The sequence below is a fragment of the Miniopterus schreibersii genome (assembly GCF_964146895.1).
Source record: "Miniopterus schreibersii genome assembly, chromosome: 15".
NCBI lineage: Eukaryota > Metazoa > Chordata > Mammalia > Chiroptera > Miniopteridae > Miniopterus > Miniopterus schreibersii.
In genome coordinates this window covers 32,903,423-32,928,727 of record NC_138115.1, presented here as the reverse complement: position 1 = coordinate 32,928,727, position 25,305 = coordinate 32,903,423, and the positions used below count along the sequence as shown (strand labels likewise).

The window sequence follows — 25,305 nt, the reverse complement described above, 5'->3', positions numbered from 1 at the left end:
ATTTAAAGCTAAAACCTCTGCAGCTGCATACTTATGGTTGCCTTGGCGAGAGGCAACTCTGCTCTGAGACCCAGGCTCCACCTCTTAGGTTATTGTTTCCTAAAAGTCTGTGATTCTAAAAGACTCTTCAGCAGCTCCCGATTATTGCTCATATTGGCCAAGACCTCCCTTCCCACTATAGGATGGGAGTATGCATAATTATAGGTGGCAAGGGCAGTGACCCTTTCCCAACCTTTTCTCTAGAGTCTGGTCACCATTGGCCTATCAGTGTGTTAGGAACAGACCTATTCTAGGGCTTTGCCAAACCACACAGCCACACCCCTTGTTCTCCACCTTTAGCTGTACAGAGACTAGATCCAAGCTTTGAAATGATGCTTTGTCTTTACCTTGGGCCAAATCCAATAGTGAAGTGAGTCTTCCCCCTCACCCCATCCAATCTCTTGGGATACAAGAGGGACCATTGTCTCCAGGTGGAATGATGGTGAGAGTGATGGGAGGGGGGATTTGAGTCGAGGGGGGGAGTTGCTGGGGATGGGGGTAGTAATGTTCTGCCAATAAATATTTTAAAATAAAATTTTGCGGTGAACACATGGGAAGTACAAACAGTAAACAGTAAACTAGGAACATGCATTTGGACTGGTTAGAAGAGAATGAAGTGGATGTCAATTAAATTTTCTGGGGTTCACCCAGAAAATTTAGGGGGGATCCGGAGCAAACCTACCAACCCACCTTTGAGAGTGGGGCTGAGATTTGTTAATGCCTTTTGGTGGCTTAACAATTATTTTGAGTTCATTTATTCCTATGATTCTTGAAATAAGCAGCATCAGGAAACTGGCCTTGCTCGGGATGTTTTCCCTTTCAGTCAAGAACCATCAATCCTCATTTGTCATGAACCATTTCGGGATCTCCTCAGAGGTCTCCAGCCCTCCCTGACTTCTGTCATAAAAGCTGTGACTTTCCTGTCTCCCTCCCAAGAATGTGGTTTTGCATTTCGGAGCTGAGTGATTCTTGGACTCACAGCATTACTGAGTCGGGTTCAGGTGAAGGTTGATGGATGTCTCCTTGGGGAGCCAGTCTCGCCCTGATACCTGGGAGCTGGCATCTGGCTCGATGCATCATTAGGCAGCACGGATGGTTCAGGTTCAGTCTTGCCAGCCATTGCTCCACCAGACAAACTACATAAATCTCTTTCCCCAGAGCCTCACACAAGTCTCAGTTTTCTCAGCTGTAAAATGTGAATTATAAGTCTAATCCCACTGCCTCCCTTGTGAACACAATTTTTTTAAAAAAAAGGATTTTATAAAAAATAAAGCCCTACATAATAATTATTTATTCAGCACATCACTAACAGATTTATTATATAAAACATAGATAAAGAAAAAAAGGAGTGATAATAGGAATTAAAAATGGTTTTAGGGGTCAAATATTTTTAGGGATAAAAGCAAAGTAAATGGGTTTCTTTACTGCAGGATTTTCCAGAGGCTTAGGTATGCTGATATATATTGTAAATTTCCAATATAATTTCTAAAAATATATTTTTTGTTGATTTTAGAAAGAAAGGGAGAAGGAGAGAGAGAAACATCAATGATGAGAGAGTCACTGATCAGCTGCCTCCTGCACACCTCCCACTGGGGATCGAGCCCGCAACCCGGGCCTGTGCCCTGATCGGGAATCGAACCCCAATCGCCTGGATCCTAGGTTGACGCTCAACCGCTGAGCCACGCCCAGCCGGGCCAGTCTTTTTAATTTTAGCCATTCTAGTAATATGAAGTAGTATTTCATCATGGTTTTAATTTGCATTTCCCTGATGACTAGTGATGTTGAGGACCTTTTCATGTGCTTTTTTGCCATTCATGTATTTGCTTTGGCGAAGTATTTAGTCACACCTTTTGCCCATTTCTTTTAACTGGGTGTTTGCTTTATTACATTGAGTTATAAAAGTTCTTTATATATTCCGAACATAAGTCCTTTATTATACATGTTTTGCAAATATTTTCTCCCAGTCTTTGGCTTGTTTATTCAATTTAACATTGTCTTTCGAAGAGCAGGAGTTTTAAGATGTTGATCAAGGCCAGTTTAGCATTTTTTTCTTCTATAATTTGTGATTTTTGTGTCCTAATTAAGAATTTTTTTTTTTATAGAAACAGAGTAAAATAACGGTTACCAGGGGTGGGAGGGTGAGGGAAATGGGAAGATGTTATCAAAGAGTACAAAGCTTAAGTTATGTAAGGTGAATACGTTTTAGAGATCTAATGAACAGCGTGGTGACTGTAGTTAATACTTGAAATTTTCTAGATTAGCTCTTAGGTGTTCTCACTACAAAAGAGAGGTAACTATATGAAGTGATGGATGTGTTAATTAGCGTGACTGTAGTAATCATTTCACAATGTATATTTATATCAAAGCATCATGATGTGTACCTTAAATATATACAAATTTTATTTTTAAAATCTTAATTTAAGAAGAGAAATCTTTGCCTAATCCAAGATCACTAAAATGTTCTCCTGTTTTCTTCTAGAAGTTTAATCTTTTTTTATGTCTGGGGCAAGGTAAGGGTTCAGGCTTGTTTTTGTTTGTTTTGGGTAGGGAAGACCAATTCTCCAGTATTACTTGTTACTGGAACCGCCTTGTTCTTTGTCATGACTGTATAATGTTTGATTGGATGGTGGTTCCATGACTTACTCAACGTGGAGGTAGGCTGTTTCAGATTTGAGGCTGTCGTGAACATCCTTGCACCTCAACCATGGGCAGCTGAGTGAGTATTTCTGTAGAATTTCTGAGTGAAACAGCAGGTGCATGTTAAGTGCTGATGGGTACCCCAGGTTGTTGTTCAGTGTACATTCCCACCTACAAGGCATGAGAAGGAAGGCTCTAACTTTGATAGGATTTATTGGTGTAAGCTTTTTACAAGTCTATAATAATTTCCTTCTGGAAAAATCTAATAGACTGTGTTATTAGATTATGAACAATTCAGAGCCCTTCCAAGAGAGTTTGAAGAAAAGGTGATAATTTCTGCCTCGGTTAGTTAGGGTAACCTCATAAGAAATAGGCTCATAAAATACATGGTACATGGGAAATGGAAATTGACTAAAAAACTTGTTTAATAAGTATTGGGGGCTTATAAACACCTCTGTGAGCAGCCTCCAAGGGTAAAGTTTCCTGTAGAAACTTTAATCAGCAGTGTCTTGTGCCCTAGTGGCCTGAATGTGCACATTCAGTCTGCTTGCTGTATGCAGGCCCTAACTCTGGGCAACGGTCCATCCGCAGACTCTCTCTCACAGTGCTCGCTAAAGCCCTCCCTTGAACCAGGCCTGCGCCCACCAGCTGCATGGGCAAAGGCATGAAGGGTGCTGGGAGATGCAAGTCATTCAGTGTGCCTGGAGCATAAAGCTATGCCACTCCTCCTACTTTCTTTTCATCCTAAATGGTATAATTTGATCAACTTGAACTGACATTGTTGAGGATCTATTGTTAGGTGACAGGGACTGTCCTGGGACTGTGGGGTACAAAGAGCTATGAAACAGTCCCCATGTTCCGGGACATTAACACAGGTTAAATAGCAACAAGATGGTTTAGAAGCAGTTCAAAAACAATACCAGCAGGTGTAACAAGCAAGACATTATTGATATAATCTGTGCAACTTCACACTTAGTGGTGAAATCTGTATGCTGAGAGAAGGAATTAATCACCCTGGCTACTCAGAGGAGGAATCTGAGCCGGATGGGGAAAGTTCAGATTCTGGCACCAAGTTACTCAAGAGTTACCTTCCTCGCAGGTAGGCTACACCTTTCTTCAAGCCACCAAAAGCCCGCTGCTGGGGCTGTATGTTGCAGGTGTTAACAAGAGCAAGCTGAGAATTTCCTGGTTGGGTTTAGACAGCAATCACACACCCTCTGTCAAACATTTGGGGGCAGCTAAAGGAGGCTGCCCCCTCTTTAAGCTGTCTTATTAATTTTGAATGTAAGCCAAGTATATTCTTTGTGCTTTCAAAAGCTTTTCTTATAAATTCTGTATCACTTAGCCATTGCTGCATAACAAATTATCCTACAACCTAGTGGCTTCAGGATACTGAAAGCAGAAACAACAGCCATTCTGTTTGCTCATGAATCTGTAATCTGGGCTGGGTTCACCCGGGCAGTTCTTCAACTTGTCTCACCTGGAGTCACTTCGGTGACTGCCACCATCTGGAGATCTGAATGAGGCTAGATGATCCAAATTGGCCTTATCTCATGTCTACTGCCTCATCTGAGATGGCCAGCTACCTGGAGGCGGGCTGCTTCTCCCCTCCCTGCGGCCTACTCAATAGTCCAGGCTTTTTTTATGTAGCAGTTGGCTTCCAAGAAAAGGCAGAAGCAGAAACTGTCAGGCCTGTTAAGAGCACAGTGTCACCTTTGCCACATTCTGTTAGCTAGAGCCAGTCACAAGGCCAGCCCAGATTCAACGTGAGGGGAAACAGACTCCGCCTCTCACTGAAGGAGTGGCGTGCGCATACAGCGATGGGAGAGGTTCCTGCTGGCCATCTTTGTGCCCCATCTACCATGGCTCCCTGGGTTTCATTTTTTTGCTATCTCTATACACAAATTTGAATTCATATATGCTTCATCTCATGTTACTTTATTTAATTATTCCAACAAACCTTTAAAAGGAACATGCCTCTATTTTATGATGGGAAGACTGAGGCTTAGAGAGATCAGAAGATTTGTTCACTGTCACGGCAGAGCTGGGGTCAAGCCCATCTGGTGCTAGAGCTGTGGATTGTCACCTTATAGTATGCCTTCACCCAACTCATACTGTTTTTCATAGTGGCTGTAATTCCTATCAACAGTATACAGGGGCTCCTTTTTCTCGAAATCCTCTCCAACACTTATTTCTTGTCTTATCGATAATAGTCATTCTAATACATATGAGGTGGTATCTTCTTGTGGTTTTGACTTGCATTTCCCTTACAGCTAGTGGTGAGCATCTTTTCATGTATCTGCTGGCCATTCGTTTGTCTTGGAAAAAGTGTCTGTTTAGGTCCTTTTTTAATTAGATTGTTTTTGTTGTTGTTGAGTTGTATGAGTTCTTTATATATTTTGGATATTAATCCCTTTTCAAGGTATCATTTGCAAATATCTTCTGCCATTTGGTCAGTTGTCTTCCAATATAGTTTAATAAATAATCATTCACTTTCCAGTCCATTGATTTTTTTCATTTATTTTGCTTTACATGGGATAGAGTTTGCTCATTCTGTTTTGGAAAATATAACACCCCCTGCCCCCACCTTTTATTGGATAATTAAGTAAAAAAAAAAAAATCCAAAGTCAACTTTATATTTATCACCCAGTGGGAAAAATGTCACAGAAGGATTTGTGTCCATGGAAATTCAGCCTGAGTCAGAAGAGTTGATTCTGCGATGCTGCAGGACCCCTACACTCCAAGAGGTGGATCCTGGTGGGTAATCAATTAGAAAATCTATCAGTCCTTGCGGACTGCGTCTAGTGAGCATTGAGACTTGGCTGCCTTGTCATCACCTCTTTAATAGCCACTTACCTCTCAGTCTCCAAAAGAGAAAATTCTGACATCTTAATTTTAATGTAGGCATTTGGTCCAGTGCTTGAGATAAATATAACCCTGAGTAGTATGGAGAAGGTTTAATGGGAAATGGTTGGCATTCTTTCTTGGTAAAGGCACAGGGAAAGGAGAGAGGGAGAGGGAGAGAGGGAGAGAGAGAGGGAGAGAGAGAGGCGAACAGCAGTGGGGAAGACAAAAGCAGAGATAAGCAAGGTTTCACGGCAGCCTGGAGGGGAGGCTGCTGAGAACCTGACACTTTCCAGACCCCAGCCAGCATGGTTGTCCTGAATCCAAGGACTCTGGGAATTTATCTTCAGCTTTTCTTCCGCTTTGTCGTGTCTCAGCCTACTTTCATCAACAGTGTCCTCCCAATCTCAGCAGGTAAATGATGACAGCTTTCCTCTCTTCCTTCTGTGTGGGCCAGGGGGAGGAAGGAAGATTGTTTTGCAACGCGTCCTGGTATTTTTCTCCTGCTCTTGGTGGAGGGAGGCTGGAAGGGAGTCGACCACCCTAGCAGGTTTCTGTCACTCCAGCTGCTCTAGGAAGCCCCCTCTGTGCTTGTTCCTAGCACCCCGCACCTGGCTGCTCAAAGCCAGAGACCTTTGAAGAAGTGTTTCTGCCTCCCCCACTTCTGCTCCCCTTTTGCTGCATGATTTTGTTTTGGTGGGGAATTATGGGGAGCCTAAAAGAGAAGGAAAACGTGCGAGAGAGAGAGAGAGAGAGAGAGAGAGAGAGAGAGAGAGAGAGAGAGAGAGAGAGAAGTGAGTCCCAGATGTTTCTATAAATACACCCCTGGCCCCTCCTGAAGGGGGCTTGGCTCAAAGCGGATAAGGTGGAGTGAACATACTGCTTGTCCTGGCTCTGCCAGTGTCGCCGGCTGCCCGGACCATCCCACCGAAGGGAAGGGGAAGGGAGTCCCGTTGGTTTTCTGGGGGGTTCGGGCCCCTGCAGCCTCAGGACTAGGTCTTCCGTTTCCCCAGCCTGCTTTCCTGTTGTCCTTGCTCCCTGGGCGGGCCTTCTCCTGACTCGGAGGAGGCAGCTGGGAGAAGGGGCTTTCTGGGGAGAGGCGGAGGGGCTGCAGAGTGACAGCCGGGCCTGGAGCGGGGTGTCTGCTGGGGACAGTGCCGGGGGGTGAAGGCAAGGGAGCTCTCGCTGCCAGCCTGGCAGGCTTTCCTGTCGCCCTTGTCCTGTGTGGCCCAGAGCAGCGGAAGTATTGGGTTGCTGGCATGGCCTATGGCAACCTTTCGGAGTAAACGCAAGTGTTTTCAGAGGGCTTGAGGGAGGCAGGCGAACCCGGCTCTGCTGCCAGTCCCCTCACAGCCCCGCAGTTCACCTCGGTCACCCACGGCTCTCCCTAGAGGTGGCAGCCGGTCATGTGCTCCAGCATGCATCTCGGGAATGCTTTAATCGAGGCAGCAATTTTGCTCTCACTCCCTTTGCTAGAAACACAGGCTCTCAGAGGAGGCGCGGCTCTGAATTCAGTCCCCAACCCCTGCCCATTCATAAAAGCAGCTCATCAACAGGATGTGCTGCCGGCATTTGTGGGCCCCGAGGGAAAGACTCGGAGAAGGGTGTGGGCTAATTATAGAAGTGTGAGGAACTGAAGGCGGGGGTAGGGGATCTGTGGAGAATATGGGGCGTGGGGAGCGGGAGGAAAGGTGGGCGACTGGCCAGTGTGGCTCAGCTGGTTAAGCATCATCCCATGCACCAAAAGGTACTGGTTCGATACCCCATCAGGGCACATGCCAGGGTTGTGGGCTTGATCCCCAATAGGGGGCATGCAGGGTGGTCGGTTGATGTTTCTCTCTCACATTGATGTTTCTTTCTCTCTCTCCCTCTCCCTTCCTCTCTCTCTAAAATCAATAAAAATACATACAAAAGTGGGTGATTGTGCCACCATGCTCCCCATAAATTCGAGTTGACAGCACCACGCTTCTTCTGGGAGCGAGAGAGTCATTATTTCATTATTCTGCTACTCAAGGGGGAAGCTTGATAGGTGGTTCTTAACTTTGTTTGGGCCACAGATCCTTTGAGAATCTGCTGAAGGCTCCCCCAAATCAGAGAGCCCATCAGAGGCAGGGCTAGAATCAGAGGGCTGAGTTTCCTGAAGATAGTTGGCATTAGTTGGCATGTGGGCAGGGACTGTGTCTATCTTTTACATTATCAGCATCCCTCCAGGGTCGGAATAGTGCCCCGCACATCATAGGTGCTCAATAACTATTTGTTGACTGGATGGGTGAATGAAGGAATAAAACTTCTTATCTGTAGATTGGAGATTGGGGTATGCCATCTTCTTGTATCACTTAATGTAGATAGTGCCAGAATGGCTAATGAGTTCTGAAAGCTAGAGAGAAAAGACCCCCTGATTTTCTTTGAACTCCTTGCCCTAGAGAGAGCCCTGGCATAACTTGGACATCTCTTAAGTGAGACTTTGTACAGATTGTACCAGTCAAGGTAACACCAGAAAAAAGAAGCAACTCTAATGGTTCTGATGAAAATACTTGAATGAAGGGACCAGTTTCAGAGGTTATGGGTGGGATTAAGGGAATCAGTAAGGAATGTTGAGAAATTAGCAACTGTGTGAAGCTTTTACCACCCCTGGGCTTGAAAAGGCAAGAGGAGGAAATGGGGAAATGGATTCCAGGAAGATTTGGGGCCTTGGAGGAGGGGTCACAGAGCAGGAGTTTTGATCACTGAGGGACCTTAGGTGAGGAGAAAGTGGAGAAGTACCCCGACCTCTCTTCCCTCCAACTACCTGTTGGTAGTGTCTCTCATTGACCAAACCCAACCTGAGGCCTGGGCAGAGGAGCTCCTTGATGAGTCATGGGGATCAGCTTCTGGGGTGCAGAGTGAAGGGATACAGGTGGGAACGTGAAAGAGCTAACCTACACATCCATAAGCACTTCTTCATGAATTGCTAGGTGCAGATCTTCTGTTTGGGAATGTGGTCTTCAGACATTTGGTGAAACAGTAAGGTGGAGCCAGGAGACATGACTAAGGACACAGCTTCTTAGAGAAAAAGGTATCTGCTTTCTCCTGTAGTCACTTGGCTTTGTCCCTTTCATTTAGTCACCAGAGCTTCTAGATAGCACAGTTTAGAAATAAACTTATGCCCTGAAACGGGAACTATTCCTTGACACAGGAGAACTTGAATTCTTTGACAATATTTTCCAACAATTTGGTGTGAAATAGTCTGTAGTCAAGCTTGTAGATTTTTACTCTTCTGAGGAAGACGAGCCCTGTGCTCATAGAAACAAGGGCCACCGGGAAGATCTTTTCATTTCACTCATTACACCTTAGCGAGTGCCATCTGTGTGCCCAGTGCTACAGGGGACACAGAGACAAGTAGGATGGATGCCATCTCTGCTCTGGGGAACCCATGGTCACTTGCTGTTGAAACCCAGGCAGCCCAGGCAGCACTTGCTGAATTCCCTGGAGAGGGGCTATGGTGGAGGAAGAGCTCTTACGGGCATGTAGGCTGGTGCTTACCTTCACTCTCTCCAGGAAAGACTGTGTTTCAACAACACCAGACGCAGCTCCAGCTCTATGGATCAGATGCTCATTACCTGGCAACCTCCACTGCCGGGTCCCAGAGGAGAACCAGGAAGGGAGCCAAAAAGCAGCCAAGAGGCCAACATTGATGATAGAAATCTGAGCGCTAAAGCACATGCATCTGATAGACAGAAAACAAGCTCCGGCCTCTACTCCAAGCCTGTTAACTCTACTTTGGACACCATTCTAACAGGCTGAGAGAGGTTTCTTGGAGGGTGGAGATTTCCCTGCAGCACGTTAGATTTTAGGAGACGGGCTGCTGCTTATGATACGATGACACAACAAAACAACCCAGCTCATAAAATTGGTTACAAGAAAAATGGTAAACAACTAAGGAATAGTTCTGAGATCAAAAAAGAATAGTAGATGAACTCTTTCTACAGCCCCTGAGGGCCTCATGAACTTAACAGCACATTTGCTGGCTTTCACTATGATGAGCATGAATGACCCAGTGAAGATCGAATTGTGTTCACTTTATTATGCTTAAGAAGGCAAATAAGTGTCAGATCTATTTTAGAATGATTACTATTGAACATGGCCCTAAAAATTTAAATGTCAGGAACCCTAACTTTGGTATATTATTTTAACCACTGCTGGGAAATACACTACCCTCACACTCAGTGGCTTAAACAACAATCACTTATTATTGAAGTTGACGTGTTTATGGGACAATAAGGGTTAGCTGATCTAGATTGGGTTAGCTGACCCTGGCTGGGCTCATGATGGGTCTGCGGATTGACTCAGCTCCAATAGCCATTCAGAGAAGTAGCTCAGTAGTTGTACAATTTCTAGAATGTGGTGGCACAGACCCAAGGACAATAATATTTATAGATGCGCAGACCTTCCACACACTTCAATTCATGTAATCTCACAGCACCCCTGGGATGGGTGTGGCATCACTTCTACTTTTCAAACAAGAAATGGAAGTTCAGAGAGGTTAAGTGACTTGCCCAAGATCACACAGCTGGGCTGTGGGAAGCTGGAAGCTGGAATCCTGCCCTCTGATTCTAAGTTGGCTTTTACCAATGGAGACCAAATCTGCTTATGGCCATTGATAAATAATATTAGACGTTTAAGTCCTGTAGGCTATCCTCTCTCCTTTGAAGACTCAGCTCTAGATTCTTTTTTTAAAAATTCTTCATTCCTTCCTTTAAAATCTTTTTATTTTTCAATTATAGTTGACATACAATATTATATTAGTTTCAGGTGTTCAGCATAGTGATCAGATATTTATACAACTTATGAAGGGATCACCCAGATAAGTCTAGTACCCATCTGACACCATACATAGTTATTACGAGATTCTTTATTCTGTATTCCCTCTTACCTTCTCCTCTGGATATCAATGCCCAAAGCTCTTAGGAAAAGATTGAATTTGACTTTATACTAAAGTGTGCATGACTTGTCAGGATACTGGTTTTTCTTTCCTTTGAAGATATTCGTATTGTAACAGGGGTTAAAGTTCTAAAGCATGCTCTAGTAAGATGAGCTTCAATGAGGGTATTCTGGGGGATGAGGCCTTTCTGGAGTCAGGGGAATACAACTTCACAGACATTCTCTTCGGGCATTGTGAGCCAGCCTACCCAATACCCACACACACACATGTGGCTTCCCTTTTCCAATGAAGGCTCTCTCAGGCAGGTAGGAACTCTACAGATGATGTTGGATCAAGGCCTCAGGGACCAGATGGAGAGAAGACCCAAATCCAGTCCTGTAGAGTGAGTCATGTGGGAGAAAGTGAATTCTGTCTGGGTGCTGAAATCTTCTCCAGTTGGCTACTGGGATATCATCCGGAGCAGGAGCTTTGTGACCCATAGGACCTGAGGTCTAGCCCTGCACTCTCCTGACTGGAAGTCAGCCAGGCCACCACTTGGGAACCAATGATGGTCTTGACAGCAGATTATGGGCCATTTATTTGTATCTGATGCTGATCAGCTATTGTTTAATGTTCCATAATGCACTTCCCAGCCATCTCCTCCGATTTAGTTCCCCATATTTCCTCTAGATAATATAATCAGTGAGAGTTCTTACATTAGAGGGCTCTCCAGGGGTCCCAGCTTTCCCACTTCTCACCATCCCACACCTCTGAATAAAGTCATGGATTCATCTCCAACCTGGTAATACAGGGGCGTGGGTGTGAGAGGCGGGAAGCCTTCCTTTCAGATAGCTGGGGCCAAGCCCCCACATTGCAGTTCACCACACTCAAGCCTGCTTTCCTCAGATCCACAACCACCACTGCCACAACCATGCAAAAACAATGCAGCTCTAAAATGAGAAGAATGCCCTTCTGGCTTCAATGAGTCACCAAATAAGCTGGTGTCCCGTTTTCTTAAGATGCAGTTCACATCATAAGTACTACTTATATGACTCTTATCATTGGTACTAATTATCTCCAAACCTCTCATTTTGCAAAGCATTTTCACAACTAGAGCTGTATTTGCTCTTCACAGCAGTCCTTGGGTTTGAATCCTGACTCTGTTGGTTGTTCTCTATGTGATTGTGGGGAGGTCACATCACAGTTGTGGTGTGCCCCAAATTCCTCATCTGCAAATGGGTGTCATAGCCTCCATCTCACAGGATTGCTATGAGGATTTACTGATTGAACAAACACTTAATAAGTGCCAGCTGTATACCTGAAGCAGGGATGCAGCAGTGGCCAGGCAAAAATATCCCACGCACATTGAGTTCCTGTCAGCACCCTGAGAGGCACCTGTTGAGGCTAGCCTGCTGGTCCCAGGAGGTGGATGGGAGGCCCCTGCAGCAGACCCAAAGCTCACAAACTAGCTGCCTAAGAACCAAATCCAGTCTTCATGTTTAGCCATGTTCAACCTTCATGCTGTAGTACTAAAAAAGAGAGAGAAAATTTTTAAATGTGCCTTAGTTGCTAATATTTAAGGATCAAGTGATTTAACATTAAAAAAAACCCATAAAACAGTTTTTCTGATGTCTCTTAAAAAACAAGCAAGAAAAACTTCTTGAAAACCAGGTGACCTGGCAGTTCTGAGCCGCATTTTGACATTTTGGCGACACCGTTTGGAATGGAGCAGTTGGTGGTCACTCAGCCCAGTTCCCAAGTCCCACCACACCCTCTGGTCTGCCCTCCTCAGTACACCCACCTGACCATCCCCATCTGGCCTCAGGGGCCAAAAGCTCTGCTGGCTTGGGCCCTGCCTGCTCCTTCTTTAGCCATCTTGGGGCACTTTCCAGAATTCCAAGCTCTGCAAAGCTCAGTGTGAAAGTCAGTGTCCTAGGTCAGTGGTTCTCAAGCACAGATTCTCAGCTCTGCGTAGACATAAGAATTCCCTGGGATGCTTTACAGAAGCCCAGTGTCGGGACGGAACAGACTAAATTAAATAAAACAGAATCTCTGGGCCTGGGATCAGGCACTGATGGTATTTAAAGGTCTCCAGGTCATTCTGTTGTCTACCCAGGGTTAACCATCGAATTATAGCCAGCATCAGAATCAGGTTTGTTAGAACACAGACTACTGGGCCCCATTGCTGGAATTTTAGATCCAGTAGGTCTGGAGTGGGGCCCAGGAGTTTGCAATTGTAATAAGATCCCAGGTGCTGCGGATGCTGCTGGTCCACGGACCACACTTTGAGAACCACTGCTCAGATTTGCCCCTGAATCCCTGTATTAGTTTCCCATGGCCACTCAGTTGTCACATTGCCCTCTTCTGTGTCAAATCTCCCTCTGCCTCTCTCTTATTGAGATTACATTTAGGGCCCGCCTGGGTAATTTCCCCATCTTACACTGAGGTATTGATCCACCAGCTCCTGGGACATGCTTGCCCGCAGCGACCTCCACGGTTGGAGAAGCTCCCTGTCATAGTCACAGGTGCTTGTGGCCAGAGCTGGAAGCCCACAGGGCCTGATATGGCAGGGGAGTGACAGCATCTGTGTAGATACTTAGAGAAAGCAGCTGTGGTTCTGCCGGCCCTTGCGCAGTTGCCTGCCCCGCCCTCCTTCTGGGCAGTGGCTGGTACAGCTCAGCACTCCCTGCCCTGATACAGGAGCTGGGAGCCAGTTGCTAAGGGAGGCCCCATTCACACCAAGAAAGCTGCCTTGCATTGAGCACTTTCTATTTGCTACACTCTTTATATGACTTCTAATCTACACAATTTCACAAGCCATCTCTACCCCCCATTTTACCAAAGAGGAAACTAACCTTCAGAGAGATGCAGTCATTTTCCAGAGGTCACACAGTGCCAGGGCCAAAATTCCAAATCAGGACTTTCTGATCCCAAAATCATTGTAGAGGCAGAATTGCCTAGTGGTTAGAGAAAGGGTGTCTGGTTCCACACAGCCTGGGTTCAAATCTTGTGTTTCCCTTAGCTTTGTGATGTTGGGCAGGCAAATCACTCTCCCTGTGCCTCAGTTTTCCCACCTATAAAATGGGGTTAAAAGTAGGGTTACCTCACAGATCAGTTGTGAAGATTAAGTGGGCTAATTATGAATATAAAGTACTTAAAATAATGCCTGGTGTGTGAAATATAAACCTTTTTGTCTTTATTTCTAAAACCTCACAGTGTCTCTACACATGACAAGAAGGTCATGATTTCCCTTAAAATGCATTTGTGTCAAAAGGCAAAAAGTCCCAAATACAACCCAAACAACTTTTTGCTTAAACCATTCAGCAAGTTGAGGCAAAAAGAGGGGCTCACCTTTTATCCGTTGTCCATTTGTGAATCAGTCCCTAAAGTAGGGACACGTCGACCAGGGAAGGAATCTCTTCTCATGGTGACCGGCTTTCCCAGATGGCTTTAAAAATACACCTGGCCCTATTCCATCTCCCAGTCCTGAGCATGCAGCTCCATTCAAGCTGGCACTTATGTGTCTATGGCAACCAATATAAGCACAAGCATGACCGTGTGTTGGGAGCTGGTGACAGCTGAAGGAGAGGCCTCGTGGCTGCTGTGGGCTTTGCACGGTAAACCAGCTGGGGTCTGAAAAAAGAGAGGAAAGAAAAGACAGAAACATGAATTCGAGCTGGACAGGCTCCTCCCCTTCCAGGCCTCCCACCCTTTTCCCTGCTCATCCTGCGGTGCCATTTACCTGGCCTTCTTGGTATCTTTCTGAGAAGTCTAGAGAAAGCCCCAGGAGCTTTCCTGCTGCAGCTGTAGTTCTCTCTTGGGACACATGTTCCAGGAGGGACCTTCCAAGGGTCTCAGACCTGGCCTGGGGCTTGCTGGGGACCCAGGAGGGTAAGGGATGGGTGGCAATGACCATCCTACCTGTGGAGACCTACCTGCCCCACTGGGGCTTCCTTCCTTTACTGTGACTCAGGATCATTCAAGTGTTTGAACTTGTCCCCTATATGAGGGGCCTGGAGGGTGGGTCATTATCGTTGAAGGTTGAAACAGGGCTGCCCTCTTGTGCCCAAACAGAACGGGCTCAGTTTGAGATCATTCGTAGTGGGTGGCCCTCACAAGCTTCTAGACTCTCTGTGGTCATCCAGAAACCAAATGTTCCACATTGAGATCAATGTTCAGGACTTAGGGGTCTCCTAGTGAGGACAATAACCCTTTTCCTTCTTGTCTGTTTTTCTGAGAGCTTTGTTGGGCAAGGTCATGGCAGGGAAAGTAAACGGTGGAAAAGACAAATGGCCTCCATGTGCAAGAAGCAGCAGGACCCTGAGGGAACAGTGTGGGCTTGGGTGCCACGCCCCTGCCCTCTCTGTGTCTGCCCAGAGGAACCACGGTGACTGCAGCTAAGGTTCTCCTGTTCAGGTCCAGCTAGAAGGTGGGGTGGGGATGCTGAGTCAGTGGGCTTGGCAATTTGTCTGTTTACTAATGTTCTTTGAGAGGTATTTTGGCACAGGGCTAAGGCACTGAGGGAAAATGTGGGAAACTTGGCTTATGTGTCTGGACTTGCCACTAACTCCTGGAAACACATGTGTAGTGCTGGACAAGCCACTTGCTCCTTGTGAGACTCAGTTTCCTCATCTGTATGTAAAATGAAGGGATGGGCCAGATTTCAAAGATCCTTTTCTCTGTAGACTTTCCCTGACTTTGTGGCTAACAATGTCAAATTTGCTTGCTGATTTCCACGCGTAGCACCTACCCAAAGAAGGGGTCTTGGCACGTGTTTCTCTTCTGAGCGTTGGCACCTGAGTATCCATGAGGTGAGAGTAAAAGGTGTGGGGTTCACATTCAGACAGCTCTGGACTTGAGTGACACCTTCATGATCCACTAGCTGAGTGATCTTGGCCAAGTGGTCTTGGTTTAATTTCTTAACACCTCAGTTTCCACCTCTGTGGAATGGGAATAATAAGAATACCTACCTCATGAGATGGCAGTGAGGATTTGACAAGTTAATAGGTAGAGCTTTGCACTGCTCCTGGAACGTAGTTAAGCTCTGAGTTACTGGTTGCAACATTTTTCCAAACGGTGGTGAGACAGATTTGGAGTCTAGGCCATTTGCTTCCTCCTGGGATGTTTGATTTCTACTCTAATTTCCCCTGCTCTTGTTTGGTAGCTGGAGAGATTTGCTCACAGTGCTGAAGAGCCCAGTTTCAGAACTCAGAGTCTCCATCAAAAACCCATTACATTACATTGGATGGGCTGTGGAATTGGAGCTCCGAGCTCAGAAGCCCTACTCTACAGGACCTTGAATGTTAGAGCTTTAGTTTTCCACACCTGTAAAGGGGGGACATAATAGAAGGTAATTAGAGGGGTTATTGTGAGGGTCAAAGGAGAGAGCATCGGAGCTGGTTGAGTTGTACTTAGGAGCTGTTGTGCCTTGAGGGGTGACACTGGACTTCTCTGTCCTGGAAAGCCTAGGCTCATGCCTGAGGACAATAATGTCCGCTGAGTCCTCAGCAGAAAGGCCTGCTGATGCGCAAAGTCCACCCGCAGGCCGCCCTCCCTGCAGCTGTGAGGGAGAAAGCTTCTCACCTCGCAGACAGGGGTGAGCTCACTAGGAACCCCCAGGCCACTGCAGCCCCGAGAGCTCCACCCTTTGGAGACTGTGCCATCCTGTGCGGAACCGAGCTGGTAAGACAAGCCGCTTCCTGTATCCAATTCATCTGTGTCAGGAGAACGGGGCTCTCTGTCCACACAGCATCTGCCTTGTATAGGATGACCGTTTTGCCCCCTTCAAAATAGAAAGTGGATCTGAGTCACCAGGCCTGACAGTGTGGGTCCTCCCAGGCGATCAGAGGAAGATCATTAAATATGAAATTTTCAAAAGGAATGCCAGCAAATGGTGGCTGATTTCACAAATATACTCAATTTCTTGGCCATATACCCATCTACTGCTGTTTTGCATTTTGTTCAATTTTTTTTCCTAAATGAGGCAATAAAATCCACTTAATTGATTCAGATCCTCTTTATTACTATTATTACCATGTTTACATCACTCTTTCTATCTCTAAGTTAGTTATAACTACTGAGATACATACCATTTGATATACTTCCCGTCAATCAAATGACCAACGCTTATTGCACCTCCTACTTACTCTACACTTAACCGTTATATTGAACAAGAAGATTCGTAAGACAAACTAACTTAAGGAGCCCATAGTCTACTGTAACATCAAAATAACGCAGATGAGCCCGGCCAGCATGGCTCAGCCTGCAATTGAGCACCGACCTGTGATCCAGGAGATCGCAGTTCGAGTCCCCATCAGGGCACGTGCCCAGGTTTTGGGCTCGATCCCCAGTCGGGGGCATGCAGGAGGCAGCTGATCAATGATTCTCTCATCACTGATGTTTCTATCTCTCTCTCTCCCTCTCCCTCTCTCTCTCTGAAATCAATAAAGACATATTTAAAAGTAAATAAAATAAATAAATAAAAATAAAATAAAATAAATGCTCTCATTAAAAACAAACAAACCCACACACAGATGAAATAGTTAATGAGCAAAGTGCATCGCCGTGATAGTGTCTCAGGCACACAGGCAGTTGGAGTTTCCGTGAGAGCAGAGCAACTGGGTTCAAGCCACAACCCCGCCACTTACTTGGGCACTTCTTTGAGCCTCAGTTTACTGATCTGTGAAATGGAGAAAATATTAACAGGCATGAAGGCTGTCACAGGCCAGTGCTTAGCACACAATAAGTGTTCAGTACATGTTATTATGGCTGATGTTGGCAAGCTACATAAAGGTAGTTTGAAGAATATATTTGTTGTCTGCTTTAGGTCACAGATAACATGACATCTGGAAAACCAGCAAGTAAACAAACTTACACCTTGCACATAATAAGTTACAAATAAATTGGGATTTAAATATGAAATTATAAAATTATTAGAAGAAACCCTGGGAGATTTTGGCAGTCACCAGAAACCATTAAAAAAAAAAAAGGCTTCTACAATAAATTCTACTACCTAAAAAAAAATTGTCTGGGGAAAAACAATTAAAAAAAACACACAGTTAAAAGTTTAAAACAAACTGGGGAAATATTTGCAAGTCATATAATAAAGTGGTATTTTCCTTATATATAAGAAAAAAATTTAAGAGAAGACTTGAAACCTCATGGGAAAAATGAAAAAGGTACATGTGAAAATATCCCCAGCCTCATTCACTGTAAGAGAAATGCAAACTAAAAACGCACTGAAAATACCATTTTTTGTCTATCGGATGGGCAGAATTCAAAAGGCCTGGCATCTTATGTGCTGGCAAGGGTGTGTGGAAACAGACGCGCTTGTCCTCTGCTCGTGGGAGGGATGTGGACTGATGGAAGCTTTGTGGAGAGGAATCAGCCAACATGTGTAAAAATTACAAATTTACACGCTCTTTGGCCCATCAATTCTATTCTAGGAATTTATCCAATAGACACACTCAGCAACACCCACAAAGATGCATGCAGGTTATTTTATTGTATCATTGTTTCCATCAGCAAATGTTTGTATATCACCCAAATGCATGTCAGTAGGAGGCAGGGTGAACAAATTACGGTTCTTCCAAGGAAAGGAATATTATGCAGCCATCGAAGGGAATATGGATGCATTTTATGTAGCTACACAGAATAATCTTTTACAAATACGATGGAGGAACTGAGAGAGGACCATTTGTGTAGTATTATATTACAAGTAATCCTTCGAGTAAGAGGGGAAAATATTGTGCCTACCGGTTTGTTTCTGCATGCATAAAATAGTCATGGACTTATACACAGGAGACTAAGCAATTGATAATAAATCGTTGGAACTGGATAGGCATGGGAGAGTTTTCATGTATACCTGTTTACCCTTTTTGAATTTTGAATCATATGATTGTGTTACCTATTCTAAACAATTAAACAAAATTCCACATATGCATGCAAAACAGAGCCTTTCGTCTGGAGCACAGGATGGGATTTGTCTGTCTATAAAAGTCTGTTAGGCCCAAATTGGCAATGGGAATCTCAGAGAATTTCCAGAAGGGTAGAATCATGCAATTATAGTGCTGCAGAATGCCTAAGGTTCATCTTGCCAACTTGTTCAACTGAGAAGCTCTGTTGTTCAGTTGAGTCCAGGGATTTGTTCAGGGATTTGAGTGACTCACTGGGACCAGTGGGTAGAAATGTCTGTTTGTGCCAGCAGGTGGCCAGGGGCTGCCCAAGGATCCTGCTCCCTTCTCCCTACCTGCTGTGAACCCTCAAGTAGCAAATACTGGAGTCAGTGGGGCAGGGATGGGGGGCTTTAGGGAAAGGGTTAAGGGAGCCATGTGATTTTGAATCACAAGTGTCTGCAGGGCTAAGATGTCACTGTGGAAGGCATGGAAACGTAATGGTTGGAAACACAGGGTCTTTCCACTCAGCCCCAGTTGTCAGCAGGTGTTGGAAATAACCCATCCTTTGGGCCTAATAGGGCTGGATGGTTTTGTCGCTGACCTATGGTCTGATCTCCTGAATAACTCTCAAAACTTGGCCTCCCCTGTCAGGCCGTAGCAGAAGATTTAATAGCACTCGCTGATTTATGCTGGCCGCTGTAATCAAATTCAGAGCTGAGGCGCAGCCAGCCTTGGGGAGGTTTCTTGATGTTCCCTGGGCTCCTAATAACATTGTCTCCTCCTTCCTCTCTGTTTACCACATGCCATTTGGTCAAATTAGAACTTGAACTCAAAAAAGCAGATGCCTTCCTTTAGATAAGGTCCAAAAACATTCCCTTGTGGGAGGGAAGAGGGATGGATTTGTCTCCTTGAATCTATACACAACCAAAGGAGTCACTTTTGATATATGACTAAAATAAAGACCAACATGGGATGATTTTTTTTCATCCTTGCAACTAGGGCAGACTTTTCCTCCTCAAGACATCCCTATCAGGGCAGAGGAGAACGTCCTTCTCACATTTTTTGTGGAGATTCAGTTACCTGCCCACAGTCTCCTAGTGAGTGGCTCCAGGCTCCTCCAGGCAACGTTGGTGCCCTAGCTCTGTGCAGCTCCAGGGGCCCCAGATATTTGCAACAAGGGCAATGGACTGACCCCAATCCTAACTGTTGTGAAGGTATCTTCTGGTTCTCTGTTGCCTACTTAAAATTATTTTATTCTTTTTTATTACAAAAATTTTCAAACATTAAAAAGAAAAGTGGAAAGAATTGTCCAGGGAACACCAGTACCCACTGTTATGGGCTGAACTGTGTTCTCCCCAAATCCATTAAGTTGAAGCCTTAACCCCAATACCCCAGAATGTGACTATTTGGAGATAGGGCCTTTCAAGAGGTGATAAGGTTAACTAAGGCTGTAAGGGTGGGCCCTAATCTAGTCTGACTGGTGTTCTTGGAAGAGGAAATTTGGACACAGAATGACACCAAGGATGGCCCTATGGACACAGCTAGAAGGCAGCCATCTGCAAGCCAAGGAGAGAGAGAGGCCTCAGAAACAACCATGCCTTCCAACACCTTAATCTTGGGCTTCCAGCTTTCAGAACTGTTAAAGATTAATTCCTGTTGTTTAAGTCCCCCGAGTACTTTTGCAGTCCTAGCAAACCAATATGCCCACAACATGGATTCTGCAGTCATTGTCATTTTGCTATGGTCACTCTATCATATATTTGTTTATCCATCCATCTTATTTTTTGACAGATTTCAAAATGAGTTGCAGATCCTTTGCCCACTTTGAAGACTAAACTATTCAGCAGAGAGGGTAAATGCACAATTGATTACAGGTGACAAGCACACATGATTGATCCCTCTTTGTGGCCAGGATACTAAGGGGGCAACTACGGTCCTACAGTGTGAGTTTATAAACTGGGAAGCTGAGACCCAAAGATGAGTCACTGTAAGTCTTGATTAGAAAGACAAGGAACCTGGATGTTGGTAAACTCCTCCAACTTCAGCTGGCTGAGGGGACACCTGCCATTTTTGCTGAGGTTCCCTGCTGATTCTCTTTGGCTGGTTGGGGTATGGGCATGGGAGGTCACCACCCTGTGTTGGTAACCACATTGTCAGGTCTCCAGGGTGAGACATCTGGATTTAATCCTGGCATAGTACCCACTGGCTGTGTGTGACCTTAGGTACCTCCCTAAATATGTGAGCCTTGTCTGAAATGAAGATGATAGCTCTAATACATAGCTTGTGGGGTTGTTGTGGGGATCAGAGGATAGTGAGTGCTCATGGAATGCTTCCCATGGTTGGTGCGTCACTGCTGGGGTAGGGCTATGCTATCTGCTGTAATAAGCAAGTATCCACATTTTAGTGACCTAATCTGATCAAAATTTCTGCTCACCCAGCTATCCAGTGTCCCTGTATAGGACTCTCCTGGTGGAGATTCTCTCTCAACTGATTTAACAGGATTGTTGCTAAAACTGGACTCTGCAAGGACAGACACGGAAACCCAAGTTCAAAGCCTTGTTGAGAGCCTGACCAAAGTCTGGTCAAAGAGAGAGTATTTGTCAGTGGGAAGGTAAAACCCATGTGCTCCAACTTACTTCTCTGCCCACCTAGGTTTGGGTGTGATAGTCGACTTGAGGTGCCCCGGGGCTGGTGGGACCCTAGGCTCTGCCCCCCAAATGTGGATGTCTTTGCCTCACATTGGGAACTCTGGGTCCTGGGGAAGGGTGCTGAGTTATCCAGGCCATACACTGTCCCTGCACAGCTGGGGTAGGAGACACAGCAGAGGGGAGATGCAAGGCAGGCTTCGCTTCAGTGGGGATGAACAGGCAACAGGCCCACATATGCCAACGGTGGGGACAGAACAGCTTCTGGAACAGTGCCCAGGGAGGCGGTATTCCAGAAGTGGTCTTCTGGCCTGGTTGATAAATACCAGAGCTTCAATTAAGACAAAATATTGTGAATATGACACCTGCCGACAGCTGCAGGAAGATCCCGGAAACTTTTATTATGAATTATATTTGCAGGCAGCTCTGCTGTGGTGAGCTGGTGCTTGGGCCAGGGAACCTGAGGAAACCCAGCAGGCCAACTGCCTTGAGGGCATGGACTGCTCTTCAGGAGAGAAGGGGAGAGAGTGTGATCACCCCTGTTCGGGGCCCTTATGAAGGACCATTGTTTCTCAGTCCTTGATAGAAGCTACAACTGGAAAAGGCTTAGAGCTCACCTTGCCCAATGCTTCCAAGGCCCAGTGGAGAAGTGAGTTCTCCAAGGTCACACAACAAGTTTCTGACCACACCAGGGCTGGAGACCAGGATTCCTAATCCTAGGTGGGCATGCTTGGCTGTAAGGCAGTTAACAGTCCTCAAGCATTTGACTTAAGGAAATTCAAGCGTTAGTGCTTTGAGAGACAGAGACAGTCAAAGTTAGAGATAGGGAGGCCCAGAGACAGAGAGTGAGACTTGAGACAGTAAAAAGAGGTGCAGGAGAGAAACATAGAAAAGAGAGACCTTCAGGAACGTGAGTCATTAGGTTCAAAATAGAGGTTTGCCCACCTGCAGAGTTGGACAGGACCTCAAAGATCATCTAGTTCAGTAGCCGGAAATTTTGCAATAATGAAACAAAATATAGTTGAGTGGTTTACTTGTGTAAACCTTTTAAGGAAAACTTTGATGCTGAATGGTAAAAAAATTTTTTTTTTGGTGCTAAAAGCGGCAAAACTTCCATCTCCAAGGGTTTATGAAATTAGGTTTGAAAAATGAAGAGTTACAGGAATATGACCCTACAACAGGGGGAATTTGAGAAAATGTGATGTGGATATTTCTACCACTGTCTGAGGTTCAGGACTGACCACCCCATGCCTTCCATGCTGCTTTCTCTGATGTCTCAGATTCTGTGTTTCTGAGAACAGAGGGAAATGCCCCAGAGAAGGAACAGAGCCTAACCCTTCTTCCCTCACTCCTCTCATCTTGTTCCTATCAAATCTTCTCTGCCTTCAAAGCTTGGCTCAAATGCCACCTCTTCCAGGAAGCTTTTCCTGATTTCTCACTTGAATTCCCTGCCACAACTGGTACCCAACATTTCCTCCTGTTAGCCCCTCTAGACACCCAGCTCCATGTTAGCCTCTTTTCTTTGCCCACTTTTTACAATAGTTATCTTTGAATATGTTGATGAAAGAGCCCCTATTCTATGCCAGGAACTCCAAAAGCCTTAGCTCTAATCCTCGCAAAAAAGCAGCAAGGTGTGTTTCACCAATACCCACTTTACAGAGAAAAGAGCTAAGGTTCAAAGACAGTGAACAATTTCCTTGAGGTCGTATAGCTAGTAAGTGGCACAGCCAGGACTCAGCCCAAGTTTGCCTGACTCCAGGGCCTGCACTCTTTCCAAAACACCAAACAGCACATTCTGAGGACAGGATCTGTGTCTATTCATTTTGTCTTGTACACATTTGATAGTCAATGTGTTTTTCTGAATGAATGAAACAGTAAATGAATGAACGAACACATGAAATATCCTTCCTTTTGAAGGCACTATCTCAGGAGTCAGCCCACTACAGCCTGCTAGCCAAGTCCAACATGCCTCCTATTTTTATAAGTAAAGTTTTATTATAAAACAGCCACACTCATTCCTTCATGTATTGTCTATGGCTGCTTTCTCGGACAACATGAGTTACCGTGTAACAGAGGCCATGTGGCCCATAGAGCCTAAATATTTCCTATCTGGCTCTTTCCAGAAAAAGTCTACGGACTTCTGCTATGGTCTTTACTCAGCTGGTTAAAACGACAGTGCTTATTGCTAAATACTAATAATCTTGTCTTTATGATCTGGAATAGTGTGTGTCTGTGGGTGGGTCGGTGGGTGAGTGGGTGTGCATGCCTGTGCATTGGGTACATGTACCTTGTATATGCCCCTTTATTATTTTACAGGCAGGCTTTATCTAAAAAGGTTTACCCCACAGGCCCTTTGGAAATACATGTATTTTTAAATTAAGCTTCTTTTGGTTCACGGCACCTTGGCATATACATGATGAAGGCTGAGGGACCCTGGCAACAAAAGTCTTCCCCGAAGCAGAGGAAGGCAGACTCCCTGGACAGTCGCAGTGGGGGTGGACTTTGAGCCTTGCCAGGACAGTATTGTCAGGGCAGGTTTTGAGCTGAATGAAAAGCAGCCTGAGTGATGGATTACACTCTGTTTCATCTCTGCTCACAGTGGCAATCAGCATCCCAGGCTCCCAACCTCACCTCCTCCCCTGGGCCAAGAGCGCTCTTCCTCTCCCAAGCTGCCCTCTAGTGCAGCCTCCTGAGAGGCCAGCACGCTACTTACCCATTCCTGCTCCCGGGAGCTGAGGACTGGCCTCTGGACCCCTGGCATCTGGGCCAGGAGCAACACCAAAGCAGGGATTGGCTGTCTCCCACCCCAAGTGCCCAGCAGGCCAGGGACTGGGACCGCTTGGGGGCGTGACAGATCTCAGCCTGTCTCCAGCATGTGTGCCCTGGTCAGTCTGCCTTTGGCCTTGCCCACGATGACAGGCCCATCACTCTGCCTCACTCATCTGCTCACCATTTCAGGACTTCTCTGTTACGCAGCTTGCTGCTTGGGTGAGTTGTGCGAGTATGTGTGTATGCATGTGCATTTGCATGTGTATATGCATTGTTTTGGGGGAAAAAGGCTCTCAGAAAGCAGCCTTGTTCTGGGAGCCCTCAGCAGCCTTTAAATCTTAAACTTCTCAGCCAGTGTTGGAACCGCAACATAAAGGGTTTGCCAGTGGAGTTGGGGGGAGCTTGGCATACATGCTCATGTGTGTGTGCACTTGTGTGTGCCCCTCTTGTGACCTTGACAGCCGAGTGGTAGGCTGGCAGCTGCTGCTCCCTTGGCTCTGGGGTAATATCGTGTTCCGTGGTCTGGGGCCAGTCCTAGGACTGGTGGCCTCTCCATCACGATTCCTGCTGACTGGCTTGGGTGACACAGCTCACCATCCCAGGGGCAGCAGCCACCAAGCCACCAAACTGTTGTAGGTTGTGTCCTCACCTGCCCCCGATGCCTGCCCATGAGCAAATTGCAAGGTGGCAAATCCTAATATGGTCTTTCAGAGAGGTTCAAATACCTTCAACTCTTAGGAACAGAATTTGTGTTTCAAGGTGTGTGTGGTACGTGTGGGCATTAAAGGAAAGCTGTATGGCAAAACCTTCTCCGGAATATGTGAATTGGGGAAAACCTGGTAAATAGCAGCCAGAAAAGGTGAGAACTTGGCTGTGGCTGAGCCATCCTAAGGGCCCAGACACTTAGTGATGTTGTGCCTGTCACCTCTCCCCCCCTCCCCTCCTCGTGGGTCCTTCTCAGCAAGGCAGGGAACGGTCCAAAAGGAAGTTGAAGTTGAAGTTGAACAGCCCACCAACTGCATGAGCAGCTGCAGAACAGTTAGCAGGTGGCTGCACCTGCAATTTCCCCAACCTGTGAAGACAGGATGTTTATGTCACTTCTTTCCTTTGGTGGCTTCTAGTGACACGTTTGCTTGATTTGAGGGGGATGCTTCTTGATATAAAAAGAAGGAGGCAGAAACAGAAAGGGCTATCTCTAGTACCCTAGACAAGTACCCCGGTCTTGCGAGTGGGAGATCTGCATGGACACAGATCTACATGGACATGATCCTGGCGTTGGGTGTATAAAAAGGACTTGGGAGGTGGTTTGAGCCAAACTCCTCTGGTCCAGGTGGAGAAACTGAATCTCAGATTGAAAAGAGAGCGGTGCCATGTCACAGGGTCACTTGCATCTGGACTCCTACTCTTTGATCCAAGTCCCTGTATTTCCAAGAGTAAGTTGGAGTGAGTCACTTTCCAAGGCTGTGCCCCAGAGTCAAGAGGGTCTGGAGTCCGAAGGGCAAAGCCAGCATCAACCAGAGCAAAACAACCCCAAACGTTTGCCCAAAGCCCACGTTAGACTGGGCACTGTTTCTGT

The 25,305-nt window shown here is 45.8% G+C and overlaps 1 protein-coding gene across 2 annotated transcripts in view; it reads left to right on the top strand.

Moving 5' to 3' along the window:
• The first annotated feature begins 5,705 nt into the window (after positions 1 to 5,705).
• COLQ (collagen like tail subunit of asymmetric acetylcholinesterase) overlaps positions 5,706 to 25,305 on the top strand; it is a 240,151-nt gene continuing 220,551 nt past the window's right edge. The window contains exon 1 of one of the 2 annotated variants that reach the window (XM_081159835.1): positions 5,706 to 5,934. In XM_081159835.1, coding sequence (XP_081015961.1) covers positions 5,829 to 5,934 — 106 coding nt within the window. In that variant the 5' untranslated portion in view covers positions 5,706 to 5,828. Of the gene's footprint in view, positions 5,935 to 23,817; positions 23,949 to 25,305 lie in introns of those variants that run through there. The other variant, XM_081159836.1, reaches the window with a different exon arrangement.